Genomic DNA, 21,293 nt, shown 5'->3' with positions numbered 1-21,293 from the left:
TCTGATGCCATCTCCATCCAACAAAAATAAAATACAATTAATAGAACGTGTACACAAATGTATAAAATTATTACCATTAAAATATTTTTTAAACAATTATAAGCTATAATCACCCCTTGTCTAGATGCTGCACAGGTTTTGACGAGTACTGATGTGGAAGTATAAAATACAATAAAATGTTTAAAAAAATCATAAAAATACAAAACGTATCATAAAAATACCACAAAAAGTTAAAAATACACTTTAATGGAAAAAAGGAAAACCCAATTTGATATGTTGTAGAACTGGTTTTTCTAAGACACAAAAAGCATATTACTTATAACTTGGCAACGGTTAATGAGATACAGATTTTTAAATATTTAAATCCCCTTCCCCAGTTTTTCGAATATTCAAAAATCTGTATCTCATTAACCGTTCCCGAGTTTTTCATCAAATAATATGCTTTTTGTGTCTCAGAAAATTGGTACAACATATAAATTATTTTTTCCTCTGGAGCATGGCTTTAAAATATAGCAAAATAGATAAATATTCAATTTCATAAATGCAGTGGTACTTGATGGAAATACTTAGATTAAAAGTGATGAGTGCACTTACCAGGCCACCGTACCGATAGTCACTTCCGCCTACAGAGCCACACACCGAAGTGGTGTCCTCGTCATCGCGTTGTCGTTTTCGAAGGAAGCGAGAGTTATTGCACTTTTTGGATTGTAAAGTTTAACGTTATTTATTGTAGGGTTTAGGTTTATTTAATATCTTCCGAATGTTTCTTTATGTTTAAGGTTTAGAATGGAAAGTTTATCGTGGATGAATGGAACGAACCAAATTGCACAAGCAGGTCAATGGTAGGTTTAAAATTGACCAAATTTCACCACATAAAACATTTGACTAGGCCTAGCCTAGCCTAGGTAGGGCCCTAGTTAGCCTAGGCTGGGCTGGGGCCTGGAGGAGGATGGCTTTGGCGGCGCTAGGGCTGGGCAGTATTGTTCCCATCCTAATCCTATGAACTCTAGCCAGACGGCTTAGATCATCTCCTGTTTTTAAGGCTGACGAGAAGGGGAGCTAATCCAACAAGGAAGGGCAGTCCTCCCGTCTGGATGATGAGATGCTAGCCTAAGCCTAGGCCTATTTAGGGAGTGGCTATAAATTTATTTACCAAATTCTTAAATATAGGCCAAGGCCTAAATATTAAAAACTAATTCTTAATTAAATTTTACGCTGCACATTTTTACCCTGTTTTTCAGTTTTTTTTAAAAATGATCTTATTGCCGCGAATCTTCTTTTTGATGTTTCCCTTAGGCCTATATAATACTATAACGATTGCCCTTTTTTACATTTGGATCTTTTAGTTTTATAATTTTTTGCAATGATTCTTAATATCTTTTTAAAAATTGAATATTTTAACATATTTTATTTAGTTTGTGTTTTATTTAGTATTTTAAATTGTACTTGGCAATGATGTGTGTATTCAAATAAAAAATGTCCATTTTAATATACTTGTATTTTTGTATGCCTGTGGACAAGTGAATAAATGAATCGTGAATCTTTACAAAAATAGGGTCCTAGAGAAAAGACCTACATAATAACATAGATAGAGATCTTATTGTAATGTTGTATGTACCCCTATTTATTGGATTTAGGACAATAATCAGAATTAGGAATTTGGGCCACACACAGGCCTTAGGCCTAGTTTTTAGTTTAATTTCACAGGCCGTTACAAAGTTTCCATCAATCACAAGATGCCAACATCTTCCAATTGCAAAGACTGTATAATTAGTGATATTTTAATAATCTTTAATGAATTTTTAATTTTCCAAACAATTGCCAGATTAGGTCAACATTTGTAATTACTTTTTTTTTCTAGGGGCCAACAGTATGGTGGTAATGGTAATAACAGTACTGCAACAGGTGCTAGCAATGATGAATCACAGAGCATTAATCAAAGCTGGGAGATCGCTAGGAAAGCCCTGGAGAACATAACGGGGGCGTCCTCTAAAGCATCAAATGCTAAGGAGAGCCCCAAGAAGACCCCAGGACCTAAGCAAGCTATGCAGACTCAAGGTGCCTCCATGCAGTCAAACATGTACACAGGCCAGGGAATGCAGCCAGGACCGATGCCAAATATGGCAAACCCATATAATTCCGGTAAGTGTTGGGTGCATATTTTTTCTTTATCATACCTTAACTGTGGTTAAGCCCCACCTTTGTAATTAATGGCCCTGAAACCTCGATTCAGAAATACCGGCAGGGGATAGTATTTTCGCTATAGTGCAAGATTTGATGTAGATGATGCATTGTACACGCCTCATTGCGTTACGCTCTTTATGGAATTCAGTCGGCGTACAACCATGTGGAGTAGTTACAGTGTAGTATATACTCTCTTGTGCTTGTGTTTTGCTTAAATATTTTGTTATCTGCAGTGATGTTCTTGTATCATTTTATTCATTTTAGGGAATTTTTATAATCCCATGGGACAACCTCCTCCTGGAATGTATCCACATCATTACGGATACAACTACCCGATGCCTAATAATGGAATGAATCCGTACGGAGGCAACATGATGGGTGGTAACCAATATCATCAACAGCAGGTTTGTTGTCTCAGATGCTATAATTTTCATGATTTTCATTTGCATGTCATTTTCCCATCCCTAAGCAGGCACTAATTTGATATAGTACGTGCTAATGTTTTGCATCTCGCGTGCAAAAAGCTTAAAGTTGGGGTTTTACATTAATATATTGTTGGTAGGCCAAGCTCTGAATGCACATAGCGAACATAACATATCTAGAACGGCATATGGTTACGAGACATCAGGGTGATTGACTTATAAAAGAACTGAAAAGGGAAGGCAACTCTGAAATGAAGTTCATAATAGTGTTTACAATGACATATTGGATTTAACTATTGTCTACCAGTAGGTTAAGCCTACCGAATAATAAAATACCTAATAAACTTCATCAACCACAATCAGTTTACCTCATCTTCATCGTATCTCGTGGAGCTGCAAAGGGTGTCAGTGCACGTAATACTAGCAAATCATTCTCATACACTCAGCTAATGCACACACGCATGTAATGTATTGACCACTAAGCAACCAATCACAGCAACCAGCATTTTGATTTATATATATCTTAAATATGTATAAAACAGGGTAAATGACTTATAAAGCAATTATTGTCATGTTTTTACAGACCCTATAGAAAATAGAAGCCTTAAGAGCCATTACTTTCTTCAAAAATTGCCTTCAGCCCTGTGCGCTTCGGGCATGTTTTTCAGGAAACAATGTCTCTGTCAGCCTCTATTTTCTATGCGGTCCTTTGAACTTGATTATTACATAGTAGTTGTTAGCTCCGATGAGGAGCTCTAGAAATACTCGGCTGATTAATTAGTAGATTTTTTTTTTTTTTGGTATGGGTGGCCGTTAGGGCCAGTATACTCTACTGCATCTATTGTACCGCCCTCATCAGAGATTTCAAGATTATGAGAACTTGTTTTATATATTCTCGTCCTCCATTCACAGATAGTTTTCTCATGTCTTTGCCTTGTAAATATCTTTTACACTGAATAAAAAGATACATTGTTTCAGCATTCTCAAGAAATGTAGGAACAAATTTGACTGTCTTATCCATGAAATGTTATTTATCAGACAATTAAAACCAAGTCTGAATAAGCAAACTGTGACTTTGTCAAAACTAAGCTCTTTATCTAACTAAGGGGATTAATATCCTGCTGTTACAAACTTTGACATTCTAGTTTACAGCCATTGTTTTATAGATTATAAGCAGTTGTATCATGATCTTGTACACCTCATTATTTGAACTTGAAAATAACACCATGATGGAGTCGATATGTCGTTCTTTCTTTAGCATTGTTTTTCTTTTAAGTATGGTACAAAACGTACTCTTATTCAAAAAGTACATAACTTCTTTATTTTCAGATGTACAACCAAGGATCGTTTGTTCCACAATACACATCGTTTGAACAACCTGCAGGGAACTTTCAACAGCAGCACCAACAGCACAATAATAAACCAGGCTCTGATGAATACAGTGCGAATATGCACAACCAGAAGGAGCAGGCGGCTAATGGTCCTAAGCAGGGCAACCGGATCAACCATAGCGGCACACCAGTGAAGTACAACAACCAAGCTGACACCAGACGAATGGGTTTCAACCAACAGGCCAGGAATAAGGGGGGCAATCATGCTGCTTCGCAAGAGAAGCAATCGCCTGCGTGGGTGAACAAGAAACGTACGTTGTTTTTAGTGTATCTATAAGGCAAAACTTTTTTTACACCTTGTTTCGCGAACCCGCCGCCCTCCAATATTGATAATTTGGAATAAAAATAAAATTTTATTTTTGGCCAATTAGAGCACATGCCGCCACGAAATCCTGGAAATTTCAGAGAAAAAAAATAAATTTATTTCTTTATTTTGATTATGCCCGCCGGGATGTTTTTGGCAAAACTATGTGCTAAACAAGAAAACAAAATTTTATTTTTATTTTTTTTTTTCTCACCTAATGCTGCATCCACACTATCAAATTTTATGTGACAAATTTGTTTGATGTGCCCATATATGGGCATGATGAAGTCATATTATACCCAAATATGGGCATAAAATTTAATAGTCTATATTATGTCCCTTGTTTTTTTCAGAAGCACCAGGTTCAGGTAATATTAGATTTAGCTTTCCTTCTCAGAGGATACGCCCAAATTTTGTAGGTTTTTCCAGCGATACCAATGAAGCTGGAGAGAAAGATGAAAACGCATCGAATATTAATAAGTATAACCAACTGCAGAAGCCAACACATAAGCTGACACCAAACGCGAACAAATTTCAGGCGATGAATAGGACGCCTTTAAACAAGCAGTTACCTATCACCAACCAACCTGTAAAGAAACCCAACAAGCCATCTGCTGCCATGTAAGTCTTGCGAGATAAGAAATTGCTTTGAAATCTTACACACGTGGCAGGTTCTATGCTTTCAGTAGCTGAACCTAAACAAGACCGTAAACAAGTTAAACAGACTAAAGATATTTAAACTGATTTTTTTCAAAACATTTTTCATGTCAAAAGCATGATTAAGAATTTCCCAGGAAGTACTACTATTAATGGACATAAACTAGGAAATGATAGCATATATTTAATAATTTTCTATACAGACCTATTTTTTGATCGATATTTATTTTCATGATTTTCTTTCACAGATCACCAGGTGAATGGCCAGACAGTTTAAAGTAAGTATTGGATCATTAGCAGATTATAACAAAATATTAGTATATACAGTAAAAAAATTTAAAAATTTCAATTATGATTATTATCATTTAGTACTGTATGTACAATTAATCAAAAATTTTATCCGAGGTACAAGTAATTAGGCAAAAAAAAAAACTGTTTAAATTCAAACCGGACAAATTAGGACATTTTATTTATTTAAGTTTATTAATATATCTTTAAAAGTATTGTAAAAATTATGCTTAAAGCTATAAGTATTTCTTATTGTAATAATAGGAATTACGTGCAACGGGCATTTGCATCATGCGAGTCAGAAAGTGATAAGGACATTGTAGAATCAACACTAAAGAAGATCTTGACATCAGCGTTTACAGACAGCACAGCATGGAGCAAAAATTGGGACAAAGAGCCGTTACCTTTGTAAGTAAATTGTAAATTGTTTAAAACATTTATTATCATCTTAATTATTATTATTATTATTATTGTATTATTATTATTATTGTTATTAATATAATACACATTTTAACAATTTATTATTATAGAATGACTGCAAGATGCTTCTATCATTTCAAAATTTTACCGTTTGAATTTTACATAAAACATCAATACTAATAAATGTTACCCTGATAATCATTAACTATTAATTGATTTGTTCTGTCTTTACATTTATAGAGAGAAAGCCAAGATAAACCAACTTAGGTCATCACGTTGGGACACAGATACCACATCTCCACAGCAACGGCCACAACAAACGACGACACCACATAAGCAAGGGAACCAAAACAGAAACATTTCCCAAAAGAGCCCAGGCTTTTCGCGTACGGAGCGTAGACCGTACAGCTATGGGTTCAGACGGTCCAGCAGGTCAAGGTCGCGATCTAGGTCATGGGGTAGTAGGTCTAGGTCACGCTCGAGATCTCGCAGCCGTTCACCATATGGAAGGAAAAGTCGTCGAAGACGAAGCGGAAGGTATGTAATATTATTCGTGGATTCATGGCTTAGGATACAGTTATTAAGTCGCAAAGTTACTTGATACCATGTAACCCTGATAAAGATAAATTAATTTTGATTCAATTTAATTTCTTGTAAACAACTTCTGACATTGTGAGCATCATTTTTTTGCATGTTCAATTGAAAATTCCTCTTTTTAATGAGCATTGATATTTTTTTTTGTTTCCAGCACAAATTCAGATTCTGATTCAGGATTCATTCCCGTAAGTAGTTCATGGGGGAAGGGGCGAGGCAGGGGGCGTGGGAAGGGTAAAGGACAGGGCGGCAAGAATCAAGGACAGCGTACTCCAGGCAAGAAAGGACAGAAGAATAGGAAAGGACAGGCCCAGTAAGTAAATTATTCCTGTTGATTCAACTTTTTGATCATCCCGTCTATCTCCTGATAGTTTATCATTGCTATATATCTTTCTTTGTTGTGTGATTCAAAGAAATTAGATTAAAAAAATAATATTGCATTCATAAACATAATTTACATTCATTGATTACTGTGCCTCAAATTGCCTGTAAACGGTGCAGTGATGTTTCTTTTCTTGTCGCTTTAATTTTCATGGTAATTTTTAGTTCCTTCCTCCTGGAGTGCCTTAAGCACTACTTGCAGTGAATCTTATTATTATTATTGTTTATATTGTCATAAATATTTTTTTGTAATTTTCTGGTTGCAGAATTAGCACAGATTTACGGATATATGAAAGCTTCAGACATATGATATATTTTATTTGTAGTTTTCAGTTTATAGTTTTTGTTTTCACTATAGATTTAAATTTCCAAAATATAAGAATAGCAATTGATTGATTGATAATATGATTGATTATACACCTATTGATAATTTCAATAGCACAACATAACACAAATTATGTGAGGATAATGATGCATTATCTTTTAGACCATATCTGCATGACCCTTTTAATGGCATTGTTTGTATTGCATATGAAATTCACACTACCCATTCCAATAATTTAAATATCTGATGTAGATCATCCGTTGGGATGCTGGAGTATGGTGATGAGGCAGAAAAATCTCATAGGTTGCAGAAAAGAGCGGCTCGCTTCTGTGATATGATTGGAGGGGGGCAACGAAAACAGAGGAAGCAAGCTCTAAAACTTGATATCAACACATACCTTGTAAGTAGAGACTGACATTTCGAAACATATTTAAATATTTATATATTTTAAATTTACGGCGAGTTCAGACTATCTTTATTCCAAAAAATTATTAGAGGTTTATTCAAGTGGGTGGAGTAGTTCTAAAGCAAAAATTTCTCTTAATATATCATTTATTCCTCACATATTTGATTTACCATTGTTGATCATTGTTATTTTGTTGTTTGTTTGCAGAAGTTCGATGAGGGAATCGAATTGAACGATCAACCTATATTAGGAACATGTCAGAGTTTGACTAAACAGTATTTACGTCTGACATCGGTAAGTGTAGTTATAGTCCATTCCTTCCCCCCACTCCCCATCACCTAGGTCTGTGTCAGTAAAGATAAGGCCTGCAAAATGATCTATATCTATATAACAAGCCTACTATTATTTCCTCTGCACCTTCTAGGCACCACATCCGTCAACAGTTAGGCCGGTTCCAGTTCTTCGCAGGTCACTGCAGATGGTGAAGCAGAGGTGGAAGAAGGATGCGGACTACAACTTTGTCTGTGAACAGCTCAAGTCTATCAGGCAGGATCTTACAGTGAGTAGGCATTTTATAATGCTTTACGCTGCAGGGTGGTTAAGATGTCTGACATCTGATCATTATATCTTGAGTTTGTGGAGTGGATCTGGGACAGTGACATCATAACCAGGGGCCTCTATACAATTCTACTTTTGCTGAAGGGGTTGATGCCATATACTGGCAGAACCAGGGTGTTCCTTTGATCTTTTGTTATTGAGATTCTTTGATTTGTTTCTCTAGATTCAGTGTGTTAGGGAGAAATTTTCTGTTGAAGTCTACGAGACGCATGCAAGGATAGCTTTAGAAAAGGTAAGAAATTATATGGTGGTGGTGATGGTGATGATATTAGTTATGGTGAGTGGATGATGGTGATAATAATACAAATGATGTTGGAGATAATATTGATGATGGTGAAGGGGTGATGATGATACTAGTGATAGTGGGTGATGATGATTTTGAGGGTGGTGGTAATGATGTGGTATGATGATAATGGTGGAGGAGAAAATTTTGATACTAATGATGATGTGGTGCTAGTAATATTATTTATGGTGATTATGACATTGATGATTATCATTATAGCAATTTTAATACTGATCATAGATTATTGTATTATAGATAAAGATAACGTTAGACATGATTAAAATTGTTATGGATAATGTTGTTCATGACAGTGTTGGTGATGCTGTTTACAAATGCACTTTTAAAACTCTGTTTTGTACACTTTGCAGGGTGACCGTGAAGAGTTCAACCAGTGCCAGACGCAGTTGAAAGCCTTGTATCTAGACCATCCAGGACACAATGAGGATGAGTTCACAGCATATAGGATTCTCTATCAAATTCTCACCAAGAATACACTCGGTATCCTTTCAGTTGTATAGAGTACTACAGCGTTTTACATCACAATACCACATGATACTACTCCGTTGCCATTGTAGCAAAATACATTCAACTGGACGCCATTTTTCCCACTGACAAACCATTGATCCCAATTTCTAACCTAAGAAAAATGTTGTATCTTAGTTTTTCTTTGTAAATTTTAATTGATGATTAAATGTGTGTTCGATAACTAATATAATGCAAGCTATTTTGTGTTTTAGTACATTTTGATGGTAAAATATTAGATTTTAAAGTGCCTATTCCAGGAAGCCTATGAAGTCATTCAGGCATAATGAATGGTAACCAATGTCTGGTTGGCAACAGAGGGCGCTACCTGGTGTTGTGACGACACGATGTTACATAAGTTGGGCCAGTTTGTGGGATTAGTTTTTTTTTTCTACTATAGTATTAGGCTTTATTATAGTGTTGATGGCCATCACTTTATCTCATGCATTCTGGCTGGTAGAATGTAATCAATGGTCTAAAATACATAGTTAAAGTAAGATGTTAAATGTTAAAATGTGGCATTTTCAGTATTTTGGGGTCCTTCGTAGGGGGGAAAATGCCAAAACTACCCAAATCTAGATTTGGGGACAAACTTACATTTGGCCTTATTCTTAGTATAGTAACATCCCAATTGCATTGGTACCAAGAAATTTCTTTCGAAATGGTTCTTTCATTCCTTGACTTATTTTTTTAACAGAAATGGCAAACATGTTAGGGTCCTTGACAGACGAGGCTAAAAAAGACGAAAGCATCAGGCATGCACTGGAAGTGCACAGTGCCTGGTCTTATTGTAACTTTCACAAACTCTTTCTCCTATACAGACAAGCCCCTAGAATGTCCCCATACATGATGGATCTATTTATTGATAGGGAACGCAAGTTGGCGTTGCAGGCTTTAATAAAATCGTATGTATTATTTTTCTCAGTACTACCTTCCCTTAAAAGTAAAATGCAGTTTAATTAGAATAATATAAATTTCAACAGTTGTAAACAAAATTTTAAATTAATTCTATATTTAGAACAATGATTTTTTTCAGTGAATTGAATTTTCATTTCTCTAATTCACTTGCTTTTTATATTTATTTTTAACTTCACAATATTCTTTAATGATAAACGTAATTGCAGTTGTGATCTGTTATTCTGAATTCTTACATTTTTTTAATGTCATCAATCCTTATGCACTATTACTGATGAACAGAACCATATAGTGATGTCATCTGTATAGTGCACAAAAGTACACATGTATACTAAGTTGTTATGCTTTTGGCAATACACAAATACTGATGACACATCATGGCATTTCTATGATGTCATCAGTATTTGTGTATCTTACTGTTACTGATAACATATACAAAACGCATATTTCTCAATTAACACATTTATATTTCAGTTTAATTCCAAGTGAGTATATTTAATATGACAGTAATCGTGTTGGACTGTAATATATTGTATAAAAAATTAAAATTAATAAAATTGATTTATTAAAATAAATATAAAGAATGAGGATATGAAAGATGGAGAAACATAAAAGTATATGTGATGAAATTAAGACCTGGAAAAATAAAAAAGGATGTAATATATTATAAAACCAAAATATAATTATATAACTGAGACAAAGGTAAGCATATAATTTTTTTTTCACATATTTATTATTTATGTATCTAGTGGATAAAATCCACCGTGACATATATAAATGATAAATAGTTTATTGGAGAAACAAATAACCCACCATTACCACTGATGGCGACAGTGTGGGGCTTTTTTTTACTGAAAAGGAAATTTCACTCTGAGGGTAAATATAAAAAAATAATTCAGTTAATATTTTAGTCGAACATCAATTTTATACATACAATCTATGGAGTACAGAAAAGGTATGTCTTTTGCTTTTTTTGTTTTCTTTTCAGCATTTTATGGTAAGTTTTGGTAGGTATTTTTACAATGTGATTATATAGGTCTCCAGGTGTGTTTAATTATTGTATTTCAGTTGTTACAAAATTCCTATTAAATCTTATCATTTCCTTCATTAACATACTATTTCTCTTTTCCCCCCTTCTTGTTGAATGACAAAATGGTAGTTTCCGACCACATCTACCGGTGTCGTTTGTTGAGAAAGAGTTGGCGTTTGAAGATACAGCAGCGTGTGTTGCATTTCTCACCGAGTTGGGGGTGACGATGTCCCTAGACCAGGCCAACATAGACTGCAAGCAGAGTATGAGTGTGTTACAGTCCTAATCCCAACCAAATCAAAGAAATGTATTCCAAATTTTGACAAAGCTGCAGTGCTTTTTCTGGGAGAAATTAGCTTTGTTTTTTTTGCTCACAATTGCCATGGGAAGCATTCAAATGTAGTTGAATGGTAGTTTGAAGAATTCCAACGTCAGTCCGCGATTGTCATTTACAGATCCCTTTTTATTAAACCACCAGCATGCAAAGCTAGGCTACGATTTTTATGCGATTCCCAACTTTTTATCAAGTGAAACCAGGGTACATTTGTTCAAAATTATATACCTTGTTTTAGAAGTACATGTTCACTAAAAGTGTAAAGAAGTAAGTTAGTACTTTTAAAATCAGATATTGCTTGTCTAAGCATACAAAAATGATTTGCAATTTCAGTGAATGAAGATCAATTATATTTTGCCAGTAATTGACCTAATTAAAATTCAGTTATTTTAATGGAAATAATGTCAGCGGGAGAAGATATCTACTCGTTTGAACTTTACTTTCTCCGTCTGATTTGTAAGAAGAGTTAGCTGCAGCGTTTTTTGTGTGTAACATCCAGCGGTGAGGTTTTCAATTATGGACATAAAAAAACTGAATTTGGTACCAGTTACAATCTTCTAATGGAAGTAGTGTCCTGTTAATGAAAGTTACCACAACCATAAGTCTCCGTCACAGAGTTGCGCTACCGTAAGCTAATGCTAAAGAGTCGCTACATACTTCCGATCATCCATACTACAGTTAGCCATTTATACAAATTTACCAACATCTACGATACCAAGATCATCCCGGACCTGTTCTGACATATTAGGCCATAGATCCTGAAAATCCCTTACAGATCTTCAATGTCAAACCATCAAAGATCTCTACTGATGTCTTCAGCCATGAATGCTGTTTCTTCTACAGATCATCAGTGTCGAACATCATTGACATGTACTGCTGTAGCCATCAACAATCTGTAGTACAGTAAGCTATTAATGCAGATTGACATCACCAAACTTTCAAAGAGCAGTAGTATATGCCATTGATGTTGCTTCACCACATCTACGATGCCTGACTATGGAAGAGCGACATCCAAGACCTACAGTTGTCAAACCAATCAATATCCGTATAAGCAATTACTGAAGAGTTGACACCACCAAACCATCAACTAGCTGTACTACCAAGATTAGTCTCCAATGCCAAACCTTTTAACTACATCGCCATTACATCAGAGAGTTGTTACTTCGCAAGCCAATGGTAGAGATTCACTGGACCTACAGGGTTGCTACGAAGTTGAAGCCATCAGAGATCAGGATTTACCAGTGCAATTATTAAAATAAGTCTTTACCACATCTATCAAAAATGGAATCACCAACATATCAACCAACCGGTGAGGTAAATAATCAAAAACGGAAATTTTAGTTGAGTATTTATTAAAATTTAAACGTCTTCACTCCTCACTATCTGCTCTATTATCACACGGAAGGTTGACAAGTTCCGTAACCATTACTGTCTGCGAAATATTTCTTCTAATGTCACTCATATTTCTCTTTTATTACTCAAGGTGCAATGTGAGAGGTGGAATTTTTGCATTATACATGTAAAATATTTGCATATACTGTATGGGGCTTGCCATTCCAAAATCATACGTTCTGTTGCTAATTGTTAAATAATGTAGCAGTATTTGAGTACTTTATTACAGAGAAGCTATGATACTTTTACTCATAAATTTGGCCGTAGTAATTCAATTCCAGGAAATAACCAATCATTTTAAAGCAATGTGGAGAATATGAATACAGTTCGCTCTCCAATTCGATTCCACCTGTGGGACCTGAAAATTTAGGGTGGTCTCGGGGTTCATTCTCCTAATAGAGTTCTAGCTTTTTTGTTAAAACATTGAAGATTGTTATTTAGTTCTTTGAAAACGTGGTCTCGAATTGAAGGGGTCTCAAATTGAAGGGGGAATGTACATTAAAAAGTCAATTTTTGTATTTTGGTCACTAATACTGGCTTTGGAATAGCAAACCTCATATGCTGATTAGTAATAGTGTTGTGTGAAGCTGGTTTACAGTATTAGAATAATTTTGTATTGTTCAGTTTGTACCTTAGTCAATATATTATATTACTTTATTTGCTTTTTTTATCAAATGAATTCCATTAAAATTTTATGTACAGTATTTTTATAGTAAAATTAATTAACTGCTTTGTGAATTATTATGATTTCTATCAAACTTTTTAATGAAATTTTGTAAGTACTTGGATCACTTCAATAAAGTGGCTCTCTTATGAGTTTTACATCTTAAGTATATACTGCTCATAAACCAGAGGGTGAGTGGAGTTTGGGGGGGGGGGTGTGGGGAGAGACATAAATAAATTCTAAAATAATGAATTGCTCAAATAATAACTTTTGATTTACTGATATATTACTACAAGAATCTCTAAATTGAGTACATTTAAAGGAGATTCGCAATATTTATTTGATGACTAAGTTTTCTCATTCATATTTTCAATTTTGATGAATAATTTTGAATTTAATGAATATAAAAATGAACATTTCAAATTTTTAATTAATTAAAATTGTTCATGTTTTTTAGCTCAACATTTATGACAGTATGTATTTAAGCGAATAAGCAAGCACATATTAATTTAAATATTGCTATATATTCCATCAGAACGCTTACATTACTGAGGATTAATTTTAGCGCCAAACTTGTGGGAGCCACTTTGATGCATGCATATTTTATTTCATGGGGAATGCTTAACAGTTTTATTGTTATATATTATGATTTTTTTTTTTTAATTCATTGATTAGAATACTAGAAGCAAGAATGAAAGCCCGAAAATTTGCTAATTATATCTAGGGGGGGTTTAAATGTTTTGTTTTCATTCTAAGGTTGTAATGCAAGTTCGATTATACAGTACATTAACATTAGGTGTGCATTTCATTTTTTCCCCTTGGAAAATAATGCAGATGTTTCTTCTCCCATCCGCCCCCACCCCACAGAATCCCTTGTACATGTATAAATACATCCTTCTGTCCCCTTGTTTATGTATTTAATCGGGTAAGTACAGTATTCAACTATGTAATGGTAGTAAGGCAACACAATATGAAAATTTAAAAGCTTTAGTGTATATTGGCCCTTTACTTGAATGCACTAAATATTTTTGTCTATTTTAATTCGTGTTTTTTTTTTTTTTAAGTCTTCGTTATCTTTATATTTTATGAAATTGTAAATTTTAAGTTTGTTAAAAGTGACTTTCTCATAACGTTCGTCATAGTCGCGTATTACATTTGAGGGTACGTATGTGCGCGTAAATATGCCAATATCGTCGCAAAGACGTGAAAGCTTTTATTCAGCAAGTTTTAAGGAGGAATCTAGGTCTAATTTAATGACGTTATCTTATGAGAAAGTCACTGCAAACATAGATTTTCTAGCGTCGTACTGCTAAATTAGTTTGGTACTTCATCTATCACCGATTAATACGTTGCCGCTGGTAATACTGAGGGGGTGTTTTTTCACCCTACTAATATTGAGTAAACTTCTATTTAGGATAGGCTTACTTTAATTAATTCCATAATATGAATATGTAAATAACAAGTTACTGTGCTGATTAAAGTATGGCGTCATGTATATTTCTGTAACATAGCTGATACTTTCAATATGACAACAACCAGATGAATTTCTTCAATTTCATACGATTTACAGTATTTAATTCAATCACAGATTAATTCTAGATCTGTAAATAAAATTATGTAAATACATATTGCACAAAAAATGAAAAGAAATAAAATACTCGAAAAGTGAATTTGCGTTGGTTCGTGAGTAAAATAAGTCTTCAGTGTTTGTAGGTTTATTCAAATGTTTCCAAATACTGTTCAGTACGTTTTTGCAGATTTTGTTTATTGGCAAGAGTATACTCATGACATAATTTTTTAAGAGAATACATTTCCATACGTCCTCGACAGAACAACAATATTTTAATTGGTTACTTTTTCTATTGATCATCATAATAATGAGACTTATCCGACGTCCACAATACCATTGTGAATAATATCGAATAGACGGTCATCTTGAGAACGAAATGCATTCAGGAACCAGCCGGTTATGGTGGTATATAACAGAGAATGATCTTTTAGAAAGCCGTAACACACAGGTGCTGATTGTGACCATCGGCATAAGATGGCAGTGTAAAAATATCTGCTCATACTTATATGGGGAGCAACACTGCCTCGATGGGAAAATTGGTATACGGATTCTACTTTAAATTCTGGGGATTAATGTGGATTTTTCTATTTTATGGTGAAATTTGACACTGTGCCTTGAGCATCCTTGGTGGAGATGTGTGCATTATGAATCTTTATTATTATTATTATTATTATTATTATTATTATTATTAAAAATGAAACCATAGAATGCACTTATATTCCTAATTAAAACAAAATACGCAGACGTTACACCAGCCGATGGTACACAGCGTCATTCAATTCATTAACAAACATTTTGGCACTGACATTGTATGTAATATATTCTGGAAATGACAAGCGTGTTTGGTAACTTCTATAACAGCATAGTCATAATAAACTACGGCGCCGAGATGCAGATAAAATGCACCTCTGTCTGAGGTGTTTTCCTTCTGGTTTGCAATCAGCCCAGCCTCGAAAATACCGTAAATTGGCAATTTAACAAGTCCATTTAGAATGAGTTGACCAATTGTAGCAACCTCTTTGACACCTGACAGAGCATTCCTTCAGATTCCTAACCTATTCTTTCCAAAATTATTTGTCAGACGTCATGCAATATGACAACTGTCTGGCAGTACATTCCTCCCTGGTTCACTAGTTCGCTGTAAATTCTGCTCCTTAACAAAAAATATAAGTTGATCGTAGTTTATTTTTTTAATGCAATACTCTTATTTCTTGTGGTTCTCAATTACGAAGACTCCCAATTCTGATTACAGTACCAATGACATTGCTCCCCGTCCACTTATTGACACCAACCATGGTGGGGCTGAGGTGGGCGTGGCGGCGAGAACTTCATATTGTACCCACCCGTCAGAAATTCTCTGGATCCGCCCCTGTATATTTCACCATCCAACGATGGATATGTTGTGGCTAGGTGTCACTTCTCGTAATGCCCATGTGTGGTCGTTGAATTAAGAATAAATCAACTGATTCATCTTGGTTTGGCGTTTCTGCAGTAGACGTTATCTGGCCATTATCTGCAACCTAGTTATCACCATCCAGCGATGGATCTGTTGTTGGAGCTAGTCGCCACTTCTCGTATAGCTCCTGTGTGGTCGTTGGGGAATAAATCAACTGATTCATCTTGGTATGGCGTTTCTGCTTCACTTTGAAGGCTTTCACCCAGGGAACGTCTCTCTTTCGAAGCTGACGAGTAACAACTGTTGACACTTGCGCCTCTTCCTGAGCCCCTCCTAAGAATAAACAAAATACAAAATGATTATGTCAGAAGGAGATTTCGTGAGGTTTTTGAACTGTTTTACTTGAGAAAATATTAAGAAAAAAAGTTCAATCGATTGCTTGTTTTATGTTCACGCACGTTCGCAAAAACGATCAGCTAATTTTTAGAGTTTGCCTTTTAAATGGTTAATTAATTGTCTTGATTAAATTTTTGAGTGTTTTCTGAATATTACCGCTGACAGTTTGTATTTATAAACCAATCACTCACTTTGTTCATTATGCTGCCTGGATGCCGTGGTACTTTGAGATGAGTCCGCTGCCGGTATTGTTCTATTTTGAGCTGTACACCTGCATCGGCTACCAGTATGTGACTCACGACAGTAGGGACATACCCTATCATGATCTGCCGGCGAGGGAGTTAACTCCATTTTTGCGGCGGGTGACATCGACGAAGTATTGTTGCTTTCCTAGTGAAGAAAAAAAAAAAGATTATAAAACCAGTTGACACGAAAATATACAGAATTCTCTCAAATCAATACAGTACTTGATTGTTACGAATGAAAACACTACGATAAGGTAACAGGAACTCTTCTGAGCTTATGTCACGATATTTGAGTTACATATCTCGTAAACAAATAAATTTCTCTTAATATAATGTATCTCTTTGTAGGCCTAAATCCGGATATTTTCATAATTCGTTCTGTCAGACTACTCTTTGCGTTACTTACTCTATGCGTTTACAATCTCAGAATGCCTGCTGCTAAAATCATAATATTACTCACCCTATTTAACTGTATAAAACCTGTATTAACTCCCTGTCAACTAAAATTAACGATTAGATTCTCCTTCTTAACCCATTTATCATTCTTCAATTTGCAGAATCAGTAAACCCGATACTTCTTTGAGCACCCACGCCATGATGCGTGTTTTAAGTGTAAAACATGTTCGAACTAGTGAACGTTATTTCTCGTTCTGTGCCCCAAAGCTCTAAATTTTCTCAGAAACTTATAAATGTGTGAAGTCTTGAGCAAATTTCCATTCATCTTTATTAACGTTTCTTTTTTGTAAGTAACTCTCCACCCGTTAGATTTATTGTTTTTCTATTGAATAATTTTTATCTTAAATCTTTAGCTATTTTCTCTGGCCTCGATGGCAAGTTATGTCTAAACTTTAATATGCCCTTTATAAAGGTTATATCATTATTATTGTTACACATAATTATAAGGCTACACAGTGCTTTTATAGCAGGGTTTGACGTTCAAACCCAAGAATGCAGTAATAGGGAGATTTTGCAACCCTAAAAAAAGAACGAATACGAATAGGCCTACGACAACGAATACGAATACGTCATTATCATTATCGTCATCTGTGCCTAAACAATTCTAGACAATATGTTGTACGATCTAAGTATGATGCTTGATTCATGCAAAAGGCGTAATCGACTACCGTACTATGTGACAGGTAAATTTGATGACGTATCCGTATTCATTACTTGCTTGCGAAATCCCCCTACTATGTTAAATGTGGATACATGGTGTTTTCATTTACTTCATTAAAACTTTGCATCAACTGGAATAAAAACTTAAAATGCTTTTTTCTATGTTCATTAGTATAATCGGAAATATTTAGGCTTACACATTCCCATTTAATATGTTAATCTATTTTATTTGAAAAATATTTAGGCAGGATAACATTCAGACGAGATCGCTGTTTTACAATATGGTCCTGCAGTAGTACGGTACTGTACAATAAACAACAAAAAAGACGAAACTAATCGAATGTGTCTACATCCCGATAAATGCAATCTACCAATTATTAAAGTTTGAACTTCGATCATAGGTCCATCTAATGTTTCGATGGAACGGTGGTCGTCATAGCACTGAGGTAAATAATAAGTTTACTTTTAATACTTCTACAAAGCATGAATGATTAGAGTCAACAAAAAGTTTGACACTATGTTGTGACTATTGTCACACGATTATGATTTTTTTTTTTTTTATCAAATTGGTTAGTCCTGTTGAGACTATCAAACTGCATGTCACGTTTTTGTAAATGATATTTGTTAGACTGGAGAGGGCCTAATGCTACATCAAAGGCTAACCGGTTAACTGCCAAGCAACAAATACGTGTATGTAAATTAGGCATCTATGCGATTGGGGCACGTATGTTCCGGTCCTATCGTACCGGAATGTAGTGAGACTGATCACAAGTGACAGAAAATAAGGGTTGACGTATTTCGGGAACATAAATATATTTATTTATACACAAATATTTCAGTCGTTCCTGCAACAAACTTCACACTGAAGACGGCTGCATGAACGACCAAAGTATTCCTGTATAAATAGCCTAAATATATTTAGGTCCCCGAAGCACGTCAACCCTTGTTTCCTGTCACTTGTGATCAATAGAGATCAGTCTACGCTATATATATATATACCAGCCATATAATGCAAAACAATTTAAAATTAAAACGGAACAGTAGAGAAAATCAGATCAGAATGATATATACATATATATATGTGTGCATTGAAGAAGATTTTACAATAATAAACTCGCACAAGCGTGGAAAATTTAATAGGGTATATATGTGCTGTATTGAAAAAACAATCGGTAAAAAGGGATATCAAATGGCATTTAATTTAACAATTAGGCCTAGTAATGTTTCATTAAATCTATTCCGGAATGAAATTGCCCGATTTGTTGCTCGTTCGTACAAAATATCGACTGATGTTATTATTGAATATCAACCATGGTATCATATAAATTCGATAAACGAACTAAAAATAGACATACTGATACGTTCGGAAACTAATTGGCGTGGACACACCGACGGCGCGTCGTATCTTTGACAAAAGATACATTACGCCCTACATAAAATCATAGATTACAGAGTCAACATTAGTCTACAAGCTGTCATTGTGTTTTGTTTACATAATGTTATACCTGTCTGACTTTTGATTCAAGTATTGATAATGCTTCCTGTTACACATTTATATTGTCAATATTTATATAGAAACACGCAATAAGCATCTTAATTCGTTATTCAGTCGATTATTTCGGGTTTAGAAAACTGGAACTCGCATTTAATACTGTAGTATTGTATTTTGTAAACGTATATAGATTGAGCCTATATTCCGCCATAGGCACCAAAATATGTAAATCGATATCAAAACATGGAGAAATTAGATAAACTAATTCCTCCATGGTCAAAACATATAAAATGCTAACACAGAAAATGAGACTGGAAATAGAAATTTTGTTTCACTAAACTTTAAAAAATAACAAAACAAAAAGTTTATCAAACATAAAATACAAAATTAATCGTTGTAGATGAGGGTTGGTAGCTGAAAGAAAGTAGTAAAGGAATAAGTATTGAAAGACTGGAAACAGGCAACTAAGAGATAAAATTAATAACTTGGCTAAAGTTTACTATGTTTTGATACCGGTATGGGATGGACAATGAATACATATATCTCTATGCTTTTAACATATAAGACAGTACTTTGTACTGTTCTTTATATACTTAAACCTCACTAAAAGTCCTAACTGATTGGGCGAGACCTTCGTTGTTTAGAAATCAATTAATTTAAGTATTTTTAAATAGATTTAATATGTTATATTATACAGATCTACACCAAAGTCCTTTTCACTGACATTCGGCACCCCTTTAGTTAATTCTTTATTTTTAATTTCCTTCATATCTAATAGCAAGATACACTACACTCGACACTTACAAGATGGAACGATGCTTTATAAGTCTCTTATTGAGGCTTAGCGAGTGGAATTTTAGTCGTGAGAAAAAGTCCTGCTGTGATAGGAAGTGATCCCAGGAACCTGCGATTAGAAGGCGAGCATCTTTTCCACTAATCTATTCAACTCCACTTTTTATAGGCCCTACTTACCATAAAAGCTGGTGAAGACTTGCATCTTAATTTGACTGGCGGAAAGAAACCTCTAACTCCGCGTAGATGGAGGTACTCATTCTGCTCCAGAACCACATTCCCGCTAAGATCCACCACATTTGTTCTTGCCGTCTGGCGCCGTGACGATCTACTCTTTTGTGCACTTAAAGATAAGTTTGTAGAAGCAGGCACTGTATTGCTGCGACGATGTAATGGTGACGACGAACGAGGCGTACGATTTGTAATAAAGATATTGTCGCAATCAGGAGTTAGAGGTGGCACGGACCTGTTGATGGCAATCTGTGACACTTGTCTGAGAACTCTGGGGCCTGGACTTAAGACCCCAGGTATTGTGACGGTAATTTTCCTGCTCATTGGCATGCCGTCCCTGGATTCTCCGTATGACGTTGGCAGATTTCTTGACAGTGGTGGTAGAAATCGACTTGGTTCCATCACTTTCGCGCTGCTGCGAGTTAGTGGTGTACCCTCTTTGTGACGTGTGCCAGTGTATTTATCCTGGTTGTCTGGATATTATAAAATCAACATTAAATTCCTTTTCTAAATCGTCCCCTTACAATTCGTCAATTATGAACGGTTCTGGCCATATAGTGCCTACGTTTTTATCGGCAGGTCTACTACTGTATTAACGATTGTGTAGCATTGTGTGACATGGTTGCAATGAAGCGTCAACGTTGCTAGGGTGAATGGTGGGCCAGGTTCAAAAGATCATGTCCCGGAGGATTACAAAATTCAATAGAGCATTTCAGAGTAATAAATCATGCACAGCGCTCGATTACAAAGTAGGCATACTCAAGGTCCGTTAAAAATACACCACAAACTGTCAACAAAGTTGTTATTAATAATTAATAACGATGAAAAGAAACATTCGCTAAACCAATAGGCCTAATCAAATGAACTTGAAACAATAATGGTGTCACCCTGGACTCGATGAATGTTTAGTGTCTTTATTTAGACC

General features: G+C 35.0%; 2 protein-coding genes across 2 annotated transcripts; one reads left to right on the top strand and one right to left on the bottom strand.

Moving 5' to 3' along the window:
• The first annotated feature begins 632 nt into the window (after window positions 1–632).
• LOC117120617 (leukocyte receptor cluster member 8 homolog) lies at window positions 633–14,800 on the top strand. Its single transcript, XM_033265651.1, has 16 exons — window positions 633–842; window positions 1,862–2,142; window positions 2,449–2,588; window positions 3,936–4,248; window positions 4,655–4,922; window positions 5,207–5,236; window positions 5,511–5,654; window positions 5,907–6,203; window positions 6,415–6,573; window positions 7,219–7,366; window positions 7,580–7,666; window positions 7,797–7,931; window positions 8,154–8,222; window positions 8,642–8,771; window positions 9,493–9,700; window positions 10,870–14,800. The coding sequence occupies exons 1-16, from the start codon at window positions 787–789 to the stop codon at window positions 11,024–11,026; spliced, it is 2,622 nt and encodes an 873-aa protein (XP_033121542.1). The 5' UTR covers window positions 633–786; the 3' UTR covers window positions 11,027–14,800.
• On the bottom strand, window positions 14,193–21,201 carry LOC117120618. Its single transcript, XM_033265652.1, has 3 exons — window positions 20,318–21,201; window positions 16,684–16,882; window positions 14,193–16,429 (listed from the first exon to the last, which is right to left on the bottom strand). Exons 1-3 carry the CDS (start codon window positions 20,768–20,770, stop codon window positions 16,221–16,223), a joined length of 861 nt encoding a protein of 286 aa, XP_033121543.1. The 5' UTR covers window positions 20,771–21,201; the 3' UTR covers window positions 14,193–16,220.
• Between the last annotated feature and the right edge of the window lie 92 nt (window positions 21,202–21,293).

The sequence above is a fragment of the Anneissia japonica genome, unplaced genomic scaffold (genome assembly GCF_011630105.1).
Source record: "Anneissia japonica isolate Jap-2015-1 unplaced genomic scaffold, ASM1163010v1 scaffold3474_len973312_cov172, whole genome shotgun sequence".
NCBI classification, from domain to species: domain Eukaryota; kingdom Metazoa; phylum Echinodermata; class Crinoidea; order Comatulida; family Comatulidae; genus Anneissia; species Anneissia japonica.
The sequence above is the reverse complement of the archived record's forward strand: the minus strand, read 5'-3'. Positions and strand labels throughout refer to the sequence as shown.

Excerpts from the sequence above, each read along its gene's own strand:
- LOC117120618 (XM_033265652.1), bottom strand. The coding sequence starts at position 20,770 with ATGGAACCAAGTCGATTTCTACCACCACTGTCAAGAAATCTGCCAACG. Across the intron at positions 16,883-20,317 it reads AGTCTTCACCAGCTTTTATG|GAAAGCAACAATACTTCGTC; the intron begins GTAAGTAGGGCC and ends TTTCTTCACTAG. Across the intron at positions 16,430-16,683 it reads CAGGCAGCATAATGAACAAA|GAGGGGCTCAGGAAGAGGCG; the intron begins GTGAGTGATTGG and ends GTTTATTCTTAG.
- LOC117120617 (XM_033265651.1), top strand. The coding sequence starts at position 787 with ATGGAAAGTTTATCGTGGATGAATGGAACGAACCAAATTGCACAAGCA. Across the intron at positions 843-1,861 it reads ATTGCACAAGCAGGTCAATG|GGGCCAACAGTATGGTGGTA; the intron begins GTAGGTTTAAAA and ends TTTTTTTTCTAG. Across the intron at positions 2,143-2,448 it reads GGCAAACCCATATAATTCCG|GGAATTTTTATAATCCCATG; the intron begins GTAAGTGTTGGG and ends TATTCATTTTAG.